The sequence below is a fragment of the Zonotrichia albicollis genome, chromosome 4 (genome assembly GCF_047830755.1).
Source record: "Zonotrichia albicollis isolate bZonAlb1 chromosome 4, bZonAlb1.hap1, whole genome shotgun sequence".
Classification (NCBI taxonomy): domain Eukaryota; kingdom Metazoa; phylum Chordata; class Aves; order Passeriformes; family Passerellidae; genus Zonotrichia; species Zonotrichia albicollis.
This window is the reverse complement of record NC_133822.1, coordinates 6,878,737-6,899,171: the sequence shown is the minus strand read 5'-3', so window position 1 is coordinate 6,899,171 and position 20,435 is coordinate 6,878,737. Positions and strand designations below refer to the sequence as shown.

Here is a 20,435-nt window from a genome sequence, read left to right as displayed (position 1 = left end):
CCAGGGTGAATATTCTCATTTTTTTGTGTCTAGTAAAGCCATAGACTCCTACAACTCACTCCTGACAAATCACACAATTTAAAGCTGTACCTGTTTGGGAAGATTTACTTTTTCCTGATATATCTGGATACTGTAATGATGCAAGTTGTTACTTCAGCAATCTGAGTTTCATATTGTACAGCAAGACAACTCCATTTGTACTGAAGCTCATTGTGTTCAGACACCTGTCAGGTGAATTCTTCCCTTCTCATACCTTACCTGTGTGTGATCACTCTTACAAATTCATTTCACATCACTTTTGGTTTTGAGTTTTATACCTTACTGATGTTTTTGTGGATGTTTCCTCACAAATTTATTGATCATGAAGGTTTCAAAATGATACAAATGGCTGTTTTGAAAAATTTTTTAAAATACTTCCTTCAAAATAAGTAATAGCAAGCATGTTTTCCTCGTGGATTTAGACACTTCATAGTGTGTCACAAATGACAAGCTGAATGCACAACATTTGTTTCTTCATTATTAACTCAATGAGACCACAAAGATCAGTGTTCTCCAAGAAACTTATCCCAGATTATATTGAAAATGTGACACCAAATATGATTTTGAAATACTTTTCATTTAAAATGAAACTGTGCAGTGGTACAAGGTGATGCTCTTGCACTTAGAGGAGAGCATGAGAGAATAATTTAGTAATAGTTTGAGAAAACTTTTTGCATAGGTACTGCTTGGCAGGCTTTGTGAAGATTAAATCTTTTTAATGTCTGTGTTACACTGGGTTCAGTAATATAGAAATATTGAATGTAATTGACTTTTTAATTAGATGACTTGTGTGTATCACAGTTATTCCCACAAATATTTCATGATAACAAGCCCCAAAGTTCTTCACAGTGCCCTGGTCAGTTCTAAAATAGAAATTGATAAATAAAAATATAACATACCAAAAGATTTTGAACATTACAGTTCTTCAGGCTTTGTAGTATTTTTGGTCTTCATGTGGTCAATGTTTGCCACTTTTTTTTCCCCCAGTGAAAATTTTGTTGTTAGACCTTGTCCAGCTTATAACTGTGAAGTAATGAATTGATCCTCTGGAATTTGGAGTTCTGGGATGACTGGTGTACCAAGGTTGATTATTGCACTAAATATCTTCCTCACCTGAAGCTGCAAAGGACAGAGGAGGCTTTACATTTCTTAAACTTAAGCCAAACCAGAAACAGGAAAACGCTGTGATTGGAGTCAGCAGGGAACATACTTGGGATTCAAACACAAATGTAGGAGAATAATAAATCTGTTGAGTATGTAATATAAGAAAGTCTTTCCTTGTGTTTGTATTGAACAAATACATCAAAGTGCTCTTTAAAGATTCCTGATTTAAACAGCAGCAGTGGGTAGGGGACTGTAAGCTTGGTAAGTCTTAGACTTTTCAGTTTATTTCAACCACCACTGTTGCTTGAGGAGGCTAATTACAACACATGCTGTAATGGTCAGAACCATAGATCTGCATATTTAATGGTCTAAATTGACAGATGACCATACATTTGATATAATTTTTTTTAGTTTTCTTGAAACATTCATGAAAACCTGTGTTAGCCAGTGTGGTGGATTTAAAGATGTAAGATCCATTCATCTCTTACAACATCATAAAAAAAGGCACTTTCGATCAGGTTTAATAACTGAAGTCTTGTCTTTGACCTTAGAGACTCAGCAGAAGGTGGAAATAGTCCAGACTGAAAGATGGCAGGATGGCTTTGGGCTGGTGCTGCAGGTCACCACCAGTGAGGGCCATGGGTGGAGATCCTGACTTCCAGTCAGACCTTGGAATCCAGCATTTACTTGGAATCCAGCATTTACTTTCTTCCAGTGAGACATCTTTGAGGAACCTGTAGTAGGGTGACCATCAGGCACCTCAGTGTGGTTGGGCTTTGATCTTGCAGTGGTTTGCAGCTCCCAGGCCTGGAGAGGAGACCTTCAGCCCTTTTTTTAGTGCTGTGGCTGCAGAGCTGCTTGGCAGTGACAGAGCCCTGAGCTGCTGTTGGGAGCTCTTGTCTTCACAGACCAGGTGTAATGATTGCTAATTCCTGGCTCATTCAACAGCTGACTTTACCTATTCAGATTTTATTTAGTGGGGACAGCAGAGTGTTAAGATCTCATTTATGCTGAGTCCTAATTTTCATGACTTCAGTCAAAGGTATCCCTGTGACTTCTCTCTTGGATATCCAGGATTGTATGGTTCCAAGCTAATTATGTTAATCAGTTCTGTTCTCTCTGGATCCCCTAAATGAATATTACTTCAGCTATTAAAAAGTCATCTTAGGGTAGAATATAGCTATATTATGTTAATACTGTTCACTATTTCCCTTTATTATTTGGTGAAGTATGCAGATAAAAAACATGGAGAAATGCAAGTTTAAACAGACTGGGAATGGTTGGAGAAGATTCATTTTTTAAAGAAATAATTAAGGTGTAACAATATTAGATTGGCTTGGCTGGGGAAGGAAGGAAAAGATGCATCATTATAAAGGAAAAAGAGAAGGTACAATAAAATAACAGATTCATAGACATTAATTGATTTTGTGTCTGATTCTATCTAATAAAAGAAAATCTCTAAGGCTTCTGCCTAGAAAACACACTAAATGGAAATATATTTATTTAAAGTAGCCTGTAGGGGCTGTGAGAGAGTTTGTGTGCCTGCACTGCCTTTGCTTCAGTCCTTGCAGGGTAGATTTTAATATTTCCATAAGTGAGTATAGGGACATAGCTGATGCCATTTTGTTAATGGAGAGGGAGATCTGCAGGAACTCCTGCCTGTCCAGCGAGTTTCTGAGCAGCCCCAGGCCACTCATTTGCCTTCTGTGCTGTTTGCCAGGTGCTCAGCAGCATCTTGGGGAATAAAAACAGGGGCTGCCTTAATGTGCTGCTGTGGAATAGCAGTGCAGCAGCTCAAAAAAATAATGAGCAGGACATGAGGGCAGCCTTTTCCTGCTCAGGAGGTTCAGCCATGCCTTTTCTTTGTACACTGATGATAACTCACAAAATTAGCAGAGAGCCATTCCTTAATAAATCACTAGAACTCATTCTTCCTTTGTGAAAAGTAAGATTTGATTAATCTTTCCTGTGATCAGCTTCCCTGCCAGTGTGAGGAGGAGCTGTCAGGTGGTACCAGTTCAGCAGAGGAGCTGCTGTGGCCGCTGTGAGTCCACAGGGATGCAGAGCTGGCAGATCCTGGCCTTGCAGGCTGCAGGAAAAAGAAAAAAGAGTTTGTTGTGTGCCCAGTCAGCTGCTGGTGTGACCTCCTAGGGCTGGAAGAATGAGGCTGCTGTGGGAGGCTCATGGAGGGTAGGCTGGGCCTGCAAATGTCACTGAAGAATTGGAAATTTTAAGTGATGTGAGAAGGCCTAGCAGTCTCTGTGCATCAAACCAAACAACAACCACCCCAAGCAGATTGTGTTAAATTGAATTTTTTCTTCCCCCTTGCTTTTTCTTTCCACTTCAAATAAGTTTTCCAGAATTTCTAAGTAATACTTGGCATACAAAGGACCTGCTTTCAGCTGATTTAGTTATATGAGAGCATGCACAGTACTATAATTTTGTTAATATTTACAAATAACACTGACTAGAGGTTGTTTCTAGTGTGTTAGATGTTGATCAAGAGATTTTTTGATTACGTTGTTATTCAGCAAGAAAGCTTTCAGATATTTAAGTGCTTCTAAATGAACAAATTCTGCTTTTTGCAAAGCTGCTCAAAAGCAATAGTGTTGATTTTAAAATCAGTTTCTGAGCTGTGGACTGGAAAATTTGACTTGTGTGTGGTGTGTGTGTTGACTTGTGTGTGTTGTTAGACTTGTCTGTGAAGGTGATGATGGGAGCAGGTTTTTCCATTAGATGAAGTGGTTCAAATGCATTTCTTCATTCTGTATTTCTTTATTCAAATATAACTTTTGAATCTGAGACAGCATCTTATAAATGCAATGAGATTGAATTCAATTCAAGCGTTTTGCATGAGAGTGTTCTTGCACTGACTGCAGCCTTCACCAAGGTCACCCTTGCACAGAGTGCATCCAGGTCTCAAACACTGGTGGTGAATATTTTCGCTGTAGAAAGCTATAAAGATGTGGGTATGAGACTTTTTTTCATAATATCAAGACTCAGTAGGAACTTTTAGAAGCATTTCACGTGTTTCCTGTGTTTTAGTCCCTTTTAACCGTGGTTGTGTTGGGTGTGTTATTTATCTGCCCTCAGGAGCAGAAGGGAGTTGCTTGTTACAACTGAGCTGCCGTGTTTTCAGAAGCTGCAGGGGAAGGCAGGCTCTCTTGGCATCAAGGCAGTCCAGTTGCTTTTGAGAGGAAAAACACAAATTTCTGTGCTAAGAAAAACAGAAGTCAGTGGCCTCAGAATGAAATGAAAGGAATGGAAAGTTTGAAGATGTATCAGGTCAAAGCTTTCAATTCCCAAGCTGCCTTTTTAGGCTTAGGATAAGAAGTGAAAAGACTTCAATTTTTAGTATTAATTAGGTACCTAGTAAGAAAACTAATTTTTTCCTGCTACTTCTTGCTTGTTACTTAGAGTGAGATTTGTAGTTTTGAGAACATGTGAGTTAACTCTCCTAAGCCAAGCAAAGTCTCAGTGCCTTTCCTTGAGCACAGTAGTAAAGGAGGAAACTTTTTAAATTTTGTTGGTAAATCAGCTAACTATAGTATGGTCAAAGAAAGCAAAACAAAAATAATTTGGATTTCAGTTCAGTAGTACAGCAAAGAGTGCTTTTATAGAAGAAAAAAGTTTTCGTAATCTATGCAATGTTTTTCTTAAGTTATGCAACTATTTTGATTTAAAATCCTAGTTCTGTACTTAAAATATTGGTTCTTTACAGTTCAGAATTCTTGTTCACTTGTTACTACAAATTTCTGGTGTAAGTGCTGACTTGTAAGAGCCTATAGAGAAATGATTTTGTGCCAAGAACAACCAAGACTAATGTAAACTTTATCTTTGTTTTCAGTCCAGAGGAGCTTCCTGTCCATGATGCAGTGATAGAAAAGGTAAGTCCACTGTCCTCCAGGTTTTACTAGTAAGTAAACATTTACAGATTTACAGCTTTTAAAAATATAAATCATTGTGAAATGAGTTGATGAAGCATTTTAGTGATTTGCATTGCCAGAGAACCTTATTCTGAGTCCCCTAAGAGCTGAGTCCTTGAGGCCACATTACCTCACCCACAGATCCCTGGGGGCCCCCTTGTTTTTACATTTGCTCCTGTCAGAGAGAGTGAATATTCCTCTCCCATTATGTGAAGGAAATGGAGCCACTCAAGAGCTCCCAGCCAGCTCTGCCCTGAAAGAGTGGCAGCTGTGCTCCTGTGCCAGCTGTGCAGGGGGATGGATGGAGTGAGTGAGGTGGTGGCACTGCTGTCCTGAGGAGCCTGGGCTGCTTTGCTGCTTTGGGAAAGGGTGATAAATATCCTGCTGCCACCATGGTGTGCTGGCCTCCCTTGCAATGCTGAGTGGCTGAGCTGTATTGCACATCTGTATTTCAGATGTGCAGCTCCTGTTGGCAGCTGCTGCAGCTCCTGCTCCAAAAATCTTTCTGCTGCTGGAGGGTTCTGGAGAAGTAGTTTGACAACTGATGTGCTGGAAATGTGGAAAAATAATGAGGAACTGAATTTCTGCTTGTCTGGGCCTAGTTACTGTTGGTATTTCCCCTTGGTCAGTCGGGTCTGTTGTTACCTCCCAGATAAATCAAATCAGAAAACTCTATCAAAGTATTTAAAATTGTAAGTTTAGGTTATCCCTCTTGACTGCACAAATCAGTAGAATACATGGAAAAAGGATGGAATTACTTATTTCAAGGCTGCTCAGCTCTTTAAGTGTTAAGAACAGCAGTGCTTCTGAAAATTAATTATTTTGTGCTTCAATTATATACTGAAGCTAGTAAGAGATGCTTAGAGTGAAAGAGTAGAACTTGTAGGTCTCTTTTGTTTTGCCTTGGTCCATGTGTGGTTTTGCATACACAGCCTGAAATAGTTGCCTTTTCCTGCCATGTTTCATTACATTTAATAACACAGTGAGTGTATGTATAATTTCATTTCCATCAGAAGGACACAGCAGGGGGTTGAGTCTCTGAGCAGAAATATTAGGCAGCTTGCAGCTACTGTGCTAGATGTGTTTTGAATTCTGATTCACTGTGGCTTTGTAGTTAGCCTTAAATTATTTGAGGGAAATAGTGTCTTGGTTTTCTGTCCCAAATTCTGTTTGTACTGTCTCTAAATGTCAGCACAGAAACTGAATTTATGGAGTCAGTGTTAAATTGCAAGTCTAGTGTGTTTTAATAATCATCCAGTGATGCTCCTGCATTAGACTGGTTACACTCCTGATGGTATCCTGACCTCTGCTGGTCTGAGCTTTATCTGGCTCCTGTCAGAATGTGCAGTTTTCAAGATACCATCCACAAGGATTACTGTGTTATGTTAATGTAGGCTAAGATTAAAAGCTTTCTGCATAATGCCTTTTGAAGTCACTCAGCAGAACTGTTTATGCTTTCCTCATGCCTTGTGAATTTAAAAAAAAATATTTCTAACTCAAGTTTTCATATAATTGGCAACTTATGTAAAGGGTTGGTATCCTTGTGAATTTGGAATCTGTTCTACAGCCACAAAAAACCTCTTAGGCTGGGATTTCTCTGTGTGTGTATTTTTGGTCATAATACCTTTACTCTGCATTAACAATAATAATTACTCATTTTGGTGCTTCATTACTTTGCTGCACATTTGATGCCTTAAATGCATCAAATCATTGTCCTACATCGTGAACTACTTAACCTTGGCATGAATAATGCAGCACATCTCAGATAAGACAAGGGGAGGAAAGATTTCTGGAGGAGGAGAGGAGACAGAGAACTGTCCTCAGGAAATCTGGAGTCTGGGTCTGACTCCGAGTTTGAAGTTCTATGAAATGTTTTGTAAGCAATTTTCAGTTAGGTTTTGTCATTGGTTTAGTTTATTATAGATTCTCTGGGGAGCAGTTCAGCAAGTTCTGGTTTTGTGGGAAGTTTCTGTTGAAGCTTTGCTTTAAGCTCAGCCCCTGGCTCATGTGCTCTCCAGGAAGGTGGAGTGCTGCACACGAGAGGGGTGCTTGGCAATTTCATTTTTGTGCTTTCACTAGTGCATTGTTTACTGACATGAGCGTAGAAACCAGCTCTGCTTCAATTAGGGATTCTGTTACTCCCAATGGCAAAAATGCTTCAAAGTGTAAAATGTACTCAGAAGACAGATAAATGGATTGTTTTTCTCTTTTTTTTGGTGACAACTACATGGAACCTGTCTGAAAGAGCAGTAGCAGCTTCCCTCTGCTCTGCCATGAGCTGCCTCAGATCTGTCTGTGTTTTCAGTGTTGTACCTGTTAGACATAAAAGTGAACATAATTCAGACAGGGAAAGAAATAGCTAAAAGTTTTCAAGAACTGAACACCAAAATAATTGCTATTTTGACTACAGTAGCATCACTTGAGAATGGGTAAATTGACACAAAGACATAAAAGCTTGAACAAACATACAATTGAATTGAGCTTCTGGCTCAAAAGACCAAAAATCTTGAAAGCAGATCAAACATACAAACAAAAAGACTGTGGAAGCAGATAGGGTTTTATTTTTCTTACCAATTACATGAACAACCTGTTGAGGGCAGAGACCTTTCCTGACTTCCTGTTATTCCTGCAGGAATAAAAACTATGCCTAAAGAACAGCTGCTTTAGGAGATGTTGAAAATGCTGATTCCTTAAAGGGGTTGCAAGTGTGAAGGAGAATCAGAAACAGTGTTGTGACATCTTGGAAACAATAGGTTTTCTAAAACCTATTGTTTTAGAGGGGAAGAGCCTTCCCCTCTAAAAAGTCTTAAGAAATGTCTTTTTAAAAAAATAAAAGGTTTTTATTTGAGATATTTAATTTGAGATATTGCCCAATACAGCCAGAACCTGAACAGGAGTGTGGGCAGTTGATTGCAACACGAGTAGTTAGATAAGGTTGAAAGAGTAGAGGCACTGCTTTTCCCCATTACATTTTTATACTTGTGTCAGGCTTACAGAATTTGAATTCCAATAAAAAATAACTTGAAAATCCAAACCAACTTATTTCCACGATATTTTGTGGACCTGTCATACATAGCTGGAGTGGACCTAAACTTCATCAAGTTATACTTCTGCTAATGCAAGGCTTTGGGCTCCTGGGTTAAAGAAGTTCAGGAAGTTAAAGAAGCCTCTTGTATTGCATTGGGAGCCAAGAAAGAATGCAAAAATTCTGATGGGTGAAAGCTAGAAGTAAAATTAGGATTCTATTGGGACAATAAGTAGTAATTTTCTTTTATATTCCCCCCAACACTTTGGATGCAATTGACTTTATAAATACTTAATGAAAATATTTATAACTTTTCAGTATCCAGTGGAGCTTTAAAATTAAACTTTTACATTGTTACCAGATTGAATCACTAACCATATGAATATCCTTCCTGTCTTTATTAATACCTGAATTTGAAGTTGGAGGTAGAGGGACTGTCCTTTACAATAAAACTAAATGTTTTTTTTATATTCAGCTTTGAAGAGAAAGCAGTAGACACACACATTCATTTTTTTGCTTTAAACTTTCCAGTCTGGATCTTCTGTTCCAAAGCTTGATGAGAGAGTTGAAACAGTCTCATTAAAAACATGTAACAACACACAGCTAACTATTAACTTTGTATTATAATCAGAGATACTTTGCAAAATATAAAACTGGGCTGTAAAAACAAGTGCTTAAAGTCTTATCAGTGGACGTAACAAAATACAGATTTTTGGTTGTGTGATGCCAAAGTTCCTTGAAATTCATGGGCTAGGATGGCTGATTCCAAGTGCTTGTTTGGTTCCCAAATTTGAGAAGCTGATGCAACTCTAGCAATATTTTTATAGACAGAAGGGCACTCTCTAAGGTAGTAGGGCTGTACTTGCCAGACTACTTAATGTAACTATTTATTTTGAGAAGATGGGGTTTTGTTTTGATTTGGATTCTCATTCTATCACCTTGTTACTGAAATATTCTTGTCAGTAATAAAATTTAAGCTAATAGATCTTCAGAAGAAATCCTTGATGTTAGGTTACAGGGTAATTCAGGTGAAAATGTGCCTGAATTCTTCAGGAGAAGAATTATGGCAAGGATTTCTATCTTTTAATATCTAAAAATGAAAGCTTTATTCCCAGTTCTGCTCCTGCACTGTCACTCTTGCATGCATTTGTTTTTGTTCATTTTTAACTGTGTGCCTTTTAGGAAGGGATGGTTTGTGTGATCACTAGCAAACAGAGGCTAATGATGTTTAGGGCAAGTCTGGGAAAGAAGATCCTTTCAGAGACAACTGACTTTTAAGTGGCTTGCAGGAAAAATTATTTGCCTGAAAACTGAGTATAAAGACAAATTGAAGTTTTGTTGGTTTAGGTTTTTTTGTTTTTTTTTTTTTGTAACTTGCCAAATATATAAAAAAGAAACGTCTAAAAATCTTGTACTTAACCTCCTCTTATAAAATACGATTCATTCATAGTGCTGAAAGTACCAGTTTCAGTTTCTGCTTGGTTTTTTGTTGGCTGATTTTTTGGATGTTTTAAATGAACTGATGAAATTAAATATCTGTTGTTCTCAGATGACTGAATAAAATATTTATAATGCTCTGTTAAACTTTTTCTTGTTTTAAAAAAAAAAAAAAAACATAGACAACTTTAAATGCATTTGTTTTGGAGATACTAAAAGTTTCTAATTCCTTTTCAGCAAAAGAACCTTGAAATTGAAAGAACTACAAAATGGCTTAAGATGCTGAAAAGCTGGGAAAAATACAAGAATAGTGAAAAGGTAAAATTCTGCATGCTTTTGTCATTGGCTGTCATTTTGGAAAGAATGCATACCCTGAAATTAGATTGCCTGTGTTTGATATCTGAAAAACAACAAACCACACTGAAAGCATAAACTTTTTTGTTTTTCCAAAATGCAGTAATAATAATAACCCAATAGTAATTACCCAACAGAATTGGTGATCAAATGGAAGGAATTGTGTTCGTGTGTGCAGAATAATCTGTGGACAGAGTGGGTCATGTCAGGTGTGCCATTAGGTGCTAAATACTTGATTTAAAAGCTAGCTGGGGACTTGCATGTGAGCAGTTTATTTGCTGCAATTGTGGTCTTGGTCATCTTAAAATTATGGAAGAATTTCAGCTGGAAAAAAATTTGCTGGAGGGGCTGTTCTCCCAGCACTGGGCTCTGGGAGGGTTTTCATAGCTGCTCTTGTGACTGTTTGGAGGATAATGCACAGAATCCCAAATTCAGGTTCCTTCTACTCTTCAACACAGCTTAAGACTTGTGTTAAGCTGTTTTAACACAAAACAACTTAACACAAGCGGTCTTTGCATTTTCTGTTGGGGCTTCTGTTGGTATAGCTCAGAATCTAGAAAGTCTATTTCCTTAAAATATGATGTGAATACATGAAAAATAATTGCTTGTTCCCAAAGTTTTACTTATAATCCTTTTTGCCCTGCCATTTTCTCTGGGAGGAGAAATTAGGGGTTTTAACTGTTGTGACTTTGTTTCCTTGTTTTGTTAATGTAGCAGTGAGAAGATTTTAAGATCAAATTCATTCCCAAGTCAGAGGGACAATAAAACCCTCCATAACAGCTGCTTTATTTGCAAAGAGAATGTTAAATATGACCTTTCAGGTAACCCAATAACCACGTGCCATCTAAGCAGCAGTGGTTGTGCTCTTCAGCCATTGGTGACATCAATGACTTAAATAAATAATCCTCTCCTCACCAGGCATGCAGAAGGTCTGGCAGATCAGCTGAGCAGAAAGAGTTTCAGTTCATGTAACAAATTATAGGCTGAACTATAAATAGGGGCCGGAATAATTCAATATGTTCATAAAGGGATGAACTTCCCTTGAGGCTAGGAAAAAAATTTCACTCATTGTGGAACTCTAGTGAAGCACATGAGGTTTAAAAAACAAGGGTGGTTTCCTTATGCTGTGTCACCTCTTATGTGCTGAGTGAACCAGAAGATACACAATAAAGAATCAGCTGACTCCTCCTCCTGAGCATCCAGTGGAAAGTCAGGCATTATTTGTCACTGCTCTTTGTGGAAAGCCTGGCCATGTTCTCAGAGCTGTGCAAAACTCACAGTTAAAGGCAGTTTTTATCTGGAAGTGTGTTGGAAGAATGCACCAGCTTTCCAAGCTCACATTCTTGAAGCATGGAAGGAGTAGTTGCAGGAACAGTTCCTGAGTCTTGTTTTCTGTCTTTACTTGACTGGATAAAGTGGTTAATGTTAGAGGAACAAATTTGCTAAAGAAAATGAACAATCCATGTGTTAGAAGACTCACATCACCTGACACTGCCATGGTTTCTGTGCAGTCAGGCTGCTCCTGAAATGAGTGTTCTTTAGAACCAGCACTAAAGGGAACATTGCAGGAGCAACAACAGTAGCAATGTTACAGGATTATAGATTATAATTGGCTTGGTTTTGGAAAATGGCACATTTGAGACATGACTGGGCTCTTAGGTAGGAAGGGAGACTCAGAACAAGTGATGCTCCCAGGTATACAGCAGGTATAGACAAAATACAGGACTTTGGGTAGTCTGTTTGTGATGAGCCTTCATAATATACAGCTAAGAGAGCTTTGCCTTGAAGGAATCTGTTCACACTGTACACATACTGTAAATGAATCCATATATCTGATTCCATTATCCCAAACTGTCATATGCTTAATTGCAAACTACAGTTTTCATTCAGTGCTTTTGCAGAGCTGCCTATAGGCTGCTTCTGAATTACTTTTTTTTCTATCATAACTTCCCAAAGAAGATGAGTGAGAAAACATTAACACAGTGGTGAGTGTGTGTGTGCATTTGAGATGCTTCACTTTACATCTTCTCCTGGTCTTGACTGCTGAAGAATATATATACACATAAAGATGGATGAATGGATGGATGGATAGATAGAAAGATAGAAGAAATAGATAAGGCATCTGGAAACTTCACACTGTTTTGCCATTAGAACTTTTGTGCTAAACCTTGTAAAAAAGATGGTGTGGGGAATAGAGATTAGAATGAATGCCCATGAGGAACTGGAAAAAGGTGGAAGAATTGTCATATTGAGACCAGAAATGTGCCAGGCTTTACCATGTTTGGGTAATAGTTGAGAGGCAGTGGAGTATTTACAATGTAATAAAGTGAGCCCATATAGAGTCACAGAATCATGGAATGGCCTGGGCTTGAAGGGACCTTATTGATCATTGAGTTCCAGCCCCCTGCCATGGGCAGGACCACCTTCCTCAGAGCCCCATCCAACCTGGCCTTGGACCCTTGCTGGGATGGGGCAGCCACAGCTTCTCTGGGAGCCTGTGCCATGGTCTCACCACCCTCACAGAGAAGGATTTCTTCCTTATGTGGGAGGTTTTCTTGTTGCCTGTATGTCCTAGGCCAGATTTGATCTCACAAGGGCTTCAGTTCTCTAACTGATCCCTGACTGCTTGGACAATCTCTCTGTATTCCTCCAAACTGCCTGTCCTTGCTTCTTCCCCATAAGATTCCTTTTTCTGTTTGAGGTTGTCCAGGCATTCCTGTTCTTTCATAAAGGCCTCCTGGTGCTTTTGTCTGACTTACTCTCTGTGTATAAAACTCCTTGATTCCTGTGTGGTTATTTAGGCATCTCTTTCAGTGGAGTTGTCATGGTTCTTACAGATACCACTCTGAAGTGTGTAACTGCCCTTGTGTCTCTGCTTGATTGATATTTGGCAAAATAAAGCTTTCATCTCCCCATCAGTCATTTCTTATGCAGGAAGTGTCACAGAGCAGCAAAGTTTGTGTTTCAGCATGGTCCTTGTCTGTTTGTGCTTTTATTTCCTATTTGTATTCTACTGCTTAGTAGTTCAGGGTACAAATAACCACCCACAGATTGTAAATCCTTCCTGGCTTAGTATGATCATAACTTTCAGGAAAGATTAAATAAAACTGTTATATGTTGTATTCCCATTCGAGTATTTCCACCAAAGTATTTCTGTCTTTCCCTGTCTGCCTTCATCTGTCTGTGATTGAAGTTGCCTAAATTGAAGGGGAAAGGAAGAAGAGAAACAATCAGGGTAGCTGCCATTTCCAGCTGCTCTGGCTTTCACACACAGTGCAATAATCAAGTCTCCAGTTCGTTTGGAGTCTGAACACAGAGCCTTAATGAAGAACCCTCTTTGCATTCCTGAGATTTTTGAATGAGATGGAGCAGCTCTTCTGTTTGCAGTTTTTCTTCCTTTTTTGCAACCCACAGAAGCTGAAGAACCTCTAAAGGCAGCAGCCTTTATAAATATATTTTCTTTTCATTATAAATATACTTTCTTGTGAGACTTCAGATTTTAATTCTTATGCTTCTCATCACAGATTCTTTTTGAGGTGGCAGAGTCCCTTTGCTACTTGTGCAGCTCTGCCTGACAGCTGAGAGAGTTTTATTTTCAAGAAAACCAACTTTATATCCTGCAGGAGCAGTAAGGCCAGTTGCCACTCTTCAGGCCAGTGCTGTGTGACAGTGGCCTCATTTCTCTTTCCAGAAACCAGTTGGGTTTGTGAGCTGGAGGGATGGGGGCCAGGCAAGGAAGGGAAGGTTGTTTGTTTTACAGGTGTTTTTGCATGTTGGACATTATTGCCTTCATTGAGATGATAGCTAATTTTTTTTTTGTTTGTTTTCTTGCTTTATAAGGATTTTAGTTCATTCTGTATCTTGAGTGTATTTATAGCCCAGTTTGTTTTTGCATGAGAAGCTCCTTTGAATTCCCATGTGATGGGGCCTCATTTAGTGTCAGTTTGTCCTACCTACTTCAGGATCAACAATCTTATTAATAATTGCAGGACTTTGACTGCTGTCCTTGTCTGAATGCTTAAATGTGCTACAGAATTTAAACCTGCATTTTTATGTATTTTTATGTGTTTATATAATTATATGTACTGAGCTCACTTTTATTTTTTCTATGGCCTGTGCTGATGGGAACATCCCAGATCCCATAACCTCATTCTTTGAATCATGAATGTTTTTATAGATTTGTCTTTTTATCTGAACTCTGAGTTTATGTATTTGTGCTTGTTTTGAGTGATTATCTTAAGAAAACCTTAATCTGCACAAATAAAATTACTCAGTATTTCATCTTCCCAGAAGCAGAAAAAAAAATTAGCTTCCTGTGATTTCTACTTTGTTTTAATTATTAATTCAGAGAGAGCAGGAAAGTAGATGAGAGTTCTGCAAGTATACAGATACAAACAGCATTTCTCAGCAGATGTTTTACCTGGTGTTACATAAGGACATTAAAGACAGCAGAGGGCACTAGCATGGTGCTTATGGTAAAGACATTCAGCTAGCTAATAATCAGTGTGCTCATTTATATTTTCTTTAACTGTTTGGTGACTGAATGATTATCAGAAATGAATTTTGCAGTAAAGTGTGTGTGAGTTCCCCCCTCACTCCCCAAGGTGCAGCACAGCTGTGTCATTTTCACAAAACTGCAGCATTGCACAGGGTCACAGAAAGGTTGGGCTTGGAAGGGGCCTCTGGAGGTCAACTGGTCCTGCACCTGCTCGAGCTGCCCAGAACAATGTCCTGATGGATTTTGAGATTTCCAGTGTTGGAGACACCACAACCTGACTGGGTGACCTGTGCCACTGCTCTGTCACCCTCACAGTGAAAAATGTTTCCTGATGTTCAAAGGGAATCTGCAGTGTTTCAGTTTGTGCCCATTGCCTCTGGCTGTGTGAGTGGGCACCACTGAACAGGGCCTGGCTCTGTCCTTTTTGCACTCTCCCTTCAGGGTGCTGCTACAGACAGATGGATCAGATCCCCCTGAGCCTTTTTGCCCCTGGCTAAAGAGTCCCAGCCCTCTCAGCCTCTCCTCATGGCAGAGGTGGTGAAGTTCCATCATCTCTGTAGCCCTTTGCAATGTGTCCATGTCTGCCTTGTGTTGAGAGCTGCTATTGTATTTGTGGGGTCCCTTGTGGCAGGAAGGAATGATGAATCTGCCTCCATGTTCTCAGAAGGCTAATGTGTTATTTTATGATACTATATTATATTAAAGAATGTTATACTATACTAAAGAATACAGAAAGGATACTTACAGAAGGCTAAAAAGATAATAATGAAAACTTCTGACTCTTTCCAGAGTCACAACACAGCTTGGCTCTGATTGGCCAATGAATCAGAACAATTCACATGAAACCAATGAAACAATCACCAGTAGTAAACAATCTCCAAACACATTCCACATGTGAGCCAAACACAGGAGAAGCAAATGAGATAAGAATTTGTTTTCCTTTTTCTCTGAGGTTTTTCAGCTTCCCAGGAGAAAATCCTGGGTGAAGGGATTTTTCAGAAAATGTGGCAGTGACAAACTGGATTCACTGTGCTGAGCAGAGGGCAAGGATCCCCTCTCTCAGCCTGCTGGGAATGCTTTTGTCTGGTGCAGCCCAGGACAGCACTGGTCATCTTTGCTTCAAGGGCACTGCCCCAGCTCCTGCTCAGCCTGGTGTCCCCCAGGGCCCCCAGGTCCTTTTCTTCTGAGCTGTCTCCTGCCTGGTGACCCCTGGAATGTTCTGGTGCCTGAGCTTGTTCCTTCCCAGGTGCAGAAGTTTGCAGCTCTCCTTGTTGAACTCTGTGAGGTTCCTGGCAGCCCATTTCTCCAGCTTGTTAACATCACTCTGGGTGGCAGCACAGCCCTCTTGGTCTATCAGCCACTCCTCTCAGATTTCCATTGGATATGAAATTTTCACACTTGTTTCCATGTTCCTGTTTGTGCACTGGAGCCCATGGCAGACTGACATTTGTCTCCTTTGTATCAGATAGTGAAAGTCTTTGGTTTTGTGTTCTGCTGAGTCTGTAGGCAGCATCTGGTAATGACTTGGGATGACTGAGAGCTTTTCCTCTGCCTCAATAAAAGAATAGGTGGAACAGCAGAGTCAGTTGAACACAGATCTAAAATGGTTTGCAAGAAGCGGTGAATGTTATTTGGGTTTATTCTGCCAGGTAGTGCAACAATTCAGAACTTAGCTACTAAAAATGTTTGCTTTCCTCCTGTGTTTTTTTTTGGCATAGCTGTAGTTGGCTGATGAAACTGTTCACCTCTCTGTCCTTGCTCCTCTTTATAAAGTTATGTTTGCAACTCACTTTTCAAACTTTTCTGTGAAAAGTGCTTCCACAGTTCTCTCTCAGTTTTTACTTACTGCTTTAAGGGCTCTTCTAGCATTTCGCTGTTTCAATCTAGGCAGTGCAGAAGATGGGAAAATTGTAAATGCCATGGACTCGTGAAGCTCAGATTCTTCTCCTTCAGTTTTATGTTCCAAAAAACCCTGAACAACTCCTCAGTTTGGATAGATTGTTTGAACTGTTTTAATTCTGTTTGGATAAGGAGCTATTATTATAAAGGCTTGTTTCTGGCCTTTTATATCTACCTGACCTTCTCCCAAAATACTAATTTATACAACAACAGTAGTCTTGAGAATTTACTTTTCAACCAGTTGTCTTCATTAGTAACCTTTTGTTCTTGGAGACATTTGAAAATTAGTTACAAAATGATAATTAGCTGACAAAAATGTTTGTTGTGAAGGTATTCTGTTGCTGCACATGGGTCTGAGGAGTAAAACTACCTGTCACTGAGGACATAGATCACTGCATGTTTTTTCCATAGTTTTCTTCCAAATTTCCAGAAAAGGTATTGCAAATTTGGCTCATTCTGCTTTCCAGTAGACAGGCTAATCTCTTCCTAAGATGACTCCTCTGCAGTTGGGGGTGTTTGGCTTTCAAAAGACTGAATTTTCTTCTCTCCCACAAGCAGGTACCTTGTGTCTGGGTTGCACACACTGAAATCCTGGGTGACCTGAGCTCATCTGTAGAGGAGGCTGCTTTGGAGCTCTGTGTGTTGTTCTTCATCTTTACTGGAAAAACTACTGGCACAGCTGTGCTCACACTGCAAGTGTTGCTGCTTTAGCATCCTTTGTATTAATGCAGCAGAGTTTTCTTCATGAAGCACAACATTTTATTTTTTTTGTGGACAGCCTCTAGGATAGCTGTTGTATCTTATACAAGTTTATGTTTTTCATTTGAAAAAGGAACAAGGGAAGAAACTCATAACCTTACTTGTGCAAGAGTTAGAGATTCTGCAATCCAGACACAAATCCTTGCTGGCTTTAAAGACACCTTTAAAGCTGATATATTCCAAATGGCAGCAGGGTTGGAAATACACTGCAATGAGGGGTTCATCAATTTCCCAAAACTGGAGATGTGAAATATGTGGAAAAAAAAACAGTCCTGTCCTTGAGGAGGACATTGCCTTTAAAATATTTCTTACTGCAAACATAACTTTTATAAAAATGTTTAAAGAAATGGTAGCTTTGTCAACTGAATTTTTACGGTCTAACTTCCATTGTAGGATAAACATGAAGAAAAAACTGGAGAGTGGTTGTGTGTGGTTTGTTCTCTTTTAAACCTAATTGTCTGCCTGTGTAATCATTAAAATAATGATAAAAACATAATTTCAGAAAGGTTCATTTTCTGTGTCACAGTTGTCTTTTTAATTTTCCTTGTCTTAGATATGTCTTCAAAATATGATAACACCTTTTGTGTTCTTTTTTTTTGCAAATGTTTTAATATGCATGTAGGAGATTGATTATTAGTTTAGAAATAGAATGTGAGATCTGTTAGCTTTAGAAATAGCACATTCTGTTTTTTGTGGTCTCACAAAAGCTTTGTTTCTTGCACATGTACATTTGAGCATACTGTTGCAGTTTTAGAAAAATTCAAAAATCAGTTCTGCTTTTGGGTTTTTACTGATAATTTTTAAAGCTTTGTGATTTTGCTGCTTGCTTTTTTGCTATTTCTATTTATATACTGTAATTACAGTGAGCTATTTGTGGCTTATCCTGAAATAGTGTTGCTAAGAATCTGATTTTTGGGATCTAAATTCCAACATTTGCTGAGCAAAGGTGATACAATTTGGATAGACCTCCCTGCATGCAAAAGTCCTGGCTTGAAAACATCACCTGGGATGGTTTGGCCCATGTGTCTGTTTTGTCCTTGTGCCTCTGGATTCTGGCACGAGGTCCCAAATGGCATTGCTGGACATGTTGTTCAAAACACTTTGTCCCCAGCTGGTCATCCCTTTCCTAGGGTGCCTGGTGTAATTCCATTTTTCTCTTCAGCATATTGTGCATCACTATTCCTTTTACTCAGAGCATTGCAAATTGGGCTGAATTTTTACCTTCTTTTCTTTTTTTGCAGTTTCATAGGAGAATTTATAAAGGGATCCCACTGCAGCTGAGAGGGCAAGTCTGGTCTTTGTTGCTTGATGTTCCGAAGATGAAAGAAGAAATGAAAGACTTTTATAATGTGAGTTTGTAGAATTTCTACTTAATATTAATTTAAAAATATCAGATACTAAAGCTAGAGGCTTTATTAAGCCTTTGCTGTTATGCAATGTTAAAAAAATTAATTGGAAATTACACTGCACTCTGTTGCTTGTTTTAGCTAGGAAAAAGGCTGTGTATTCAAGAGCTGAGCTGAGGTTGAGTCTCAGTAGAGAGGATTCTTAAGAAAGAAGATTGGTGTTGGTATTGATGTTATCTAAATTTTGGGGTCTGTTGCCTTCCTCATATTTCTTGCTCTTTAGTCTAACAGGCTGCTTTTTCTGACTATTATACTTTAAGTTCCTCAATAAGACTGCTGGGAAATCCAAAGGAGGTGAAACAAGTTATGCTGAATAATGTAGTTGTGAGAAGGAATGCCAAGTAAAATTAGAAGCATTTAAAAATAGTTGAAATAATCTTCAGGAATTATTGATGTCATCTATTGCTCAATGCAGAACAAAGAAATGTTTGTAGTTCAGACACAGAAGTAGAAAGTTTCTTCCATCATTATCTGATTTATTTGTGTTATACTCATCTTGCTGCTCTCTATTTTCCTATTTCCTGAAGTGATACTAACACTGCTCACTGCAAGTGTCACTTACGAACTGCACACCTTAAAGTCAGAAGGATAATAAATGTTTATTGTAGGTCAAATAGCTTCTTTCAGTTCTCTTTGCAGGGGAAATTTCAGTTCTTAACCTTCTGTCCTTCCTGTTTCTCAAACTTTTGCTACCTTTCTGTTCTTTCACATGTGAGAGATTGCAAGGGCTTAGGGTGCTTCTTTTCCTATATTCCATCATATCATAGGTGTTTAAAAGTAGAAATTTTCCCTTTGCTGCTTTTCTGTCTGTCTGGGGGACAAATAATTCTCGGTGTTCAGTTTAAATTGTACTGAAAGTGCACATAGCTGAGTTTGTGGTTAGTGTTGTGTTGGTTCAATGACTTACAAGCAATCCCTCATGTGCCTAAAGTTTCTGGTTGTGTTCTGCAGACTTGATGCATGTTATTGTTCCCTGTTTGATTCCTTTGTTATTGTCATTTTTTACTTTACTCCTATATTCTTGTAGCCAGAGTCCGTAGAGTTTTTTGCCTTTTGCTTGTCTGTGGTATTCTCTAATAGTCAGAAGTAATGTTTTAAAAATACCATATTGAATCCAGGGTCTTGCAAACTCAAATTTACTGACAGAAGTGAGAGTAAATGAATGAGAGTCAAGAGAAAATTATTGTAAGTGCAAAAAATAAGGTGTCAGTCTAAACCTGTGCAGGTTTCATAAGTACTCAATTACAAAAATGGATTTAATTATAAAACACTAAAGCAAGTGCTAAAGTAGACATATTCTACAGCTGAATTAGATTAGAACAGAAAGACAGAGGAAATTACTGGAGAAATGTCCATTATCTATATTTATATAATAACTGGCAGCTATGTAGCTATTACTTCTGCTAGAGAAAAAGACAGGAGAAGTATGAAAACCACACTAAATCATTTCCTTAAAACCTAGTCTAGAGCATTTGCATCTCAGGTCCTTGTTCCTGAGTAGCAAAATTTATTTTCTTTCTCTAGTGCTGTGCCTGCCTCAGAAATGACAATAAGAAATTTAAAATGCTGAAGCAGTCTTAAATATGAGTTTGAATGATGTGTCCAAAAAATGTGTATTATGGGATGGGTCTTTGTGCATCTTTACTCTCTGGCTGTTTCTGACTCTCAGAATTTGTACATGTCCATTCTTATTTTGGAAGTTAAAACTGTTAATCTTGTGAGTTGCTATTCTGTATTGTTTGAAATCCCATGATGACAATTAATTCAACACAGCTGTACAGTCAAGCAGGTTTCTGCTCTTTTAGAGTTCACAATTTTAAACCTCTGTTCTTTACTGTACTCCCAGAAATTGAAGTACCAAGCACGAGGGTGTTCACCAGATATCCGGCAAATTGACCTGGATGTGAACCGCACGTACAGGGACAACATCATGTTCCGGGACAGATACGGTGTCAAGTAAGTCAGCTTCCATCTCCTCAGAGATTCCA

General features: G+C 38.7%; 1 protein-coding gene across 6 annotated transcripts in view; it reads left to right on the top strand.

Annotated features, from left to right (window-relative positions):
- USP6NL (USP6 N-terminal like) overlaps positions 1-20,435 on the top strand; it is a 124,470-nt gene that overhangs the window by 68,644 nt on the left and 35,391 nt on the right. For all 6 annotated transcript variants that reach the window (XM_005489264.4, XM_014268650.3, XM_074538730.1 and 3 more), the window contains 4 exons: positions 4,991-5,030; positions 9,769-9,849; positions 18,283-18,390; positions 20,294-20,403. In XM_005489264.4, the coding sequence (XP_005489321.2) occupies positions 4,991-5,030; positions 9,769-9,849; positions 18,283-18,390; positions 20,294-20,403 (339 nt within the window). The remainder of the gene's footprint in view (positions 1-4,990; positions 5,031-9,768; positions 9,850-18,282; positions 18,391-20,293; positions 20,404-20,435) is intronic.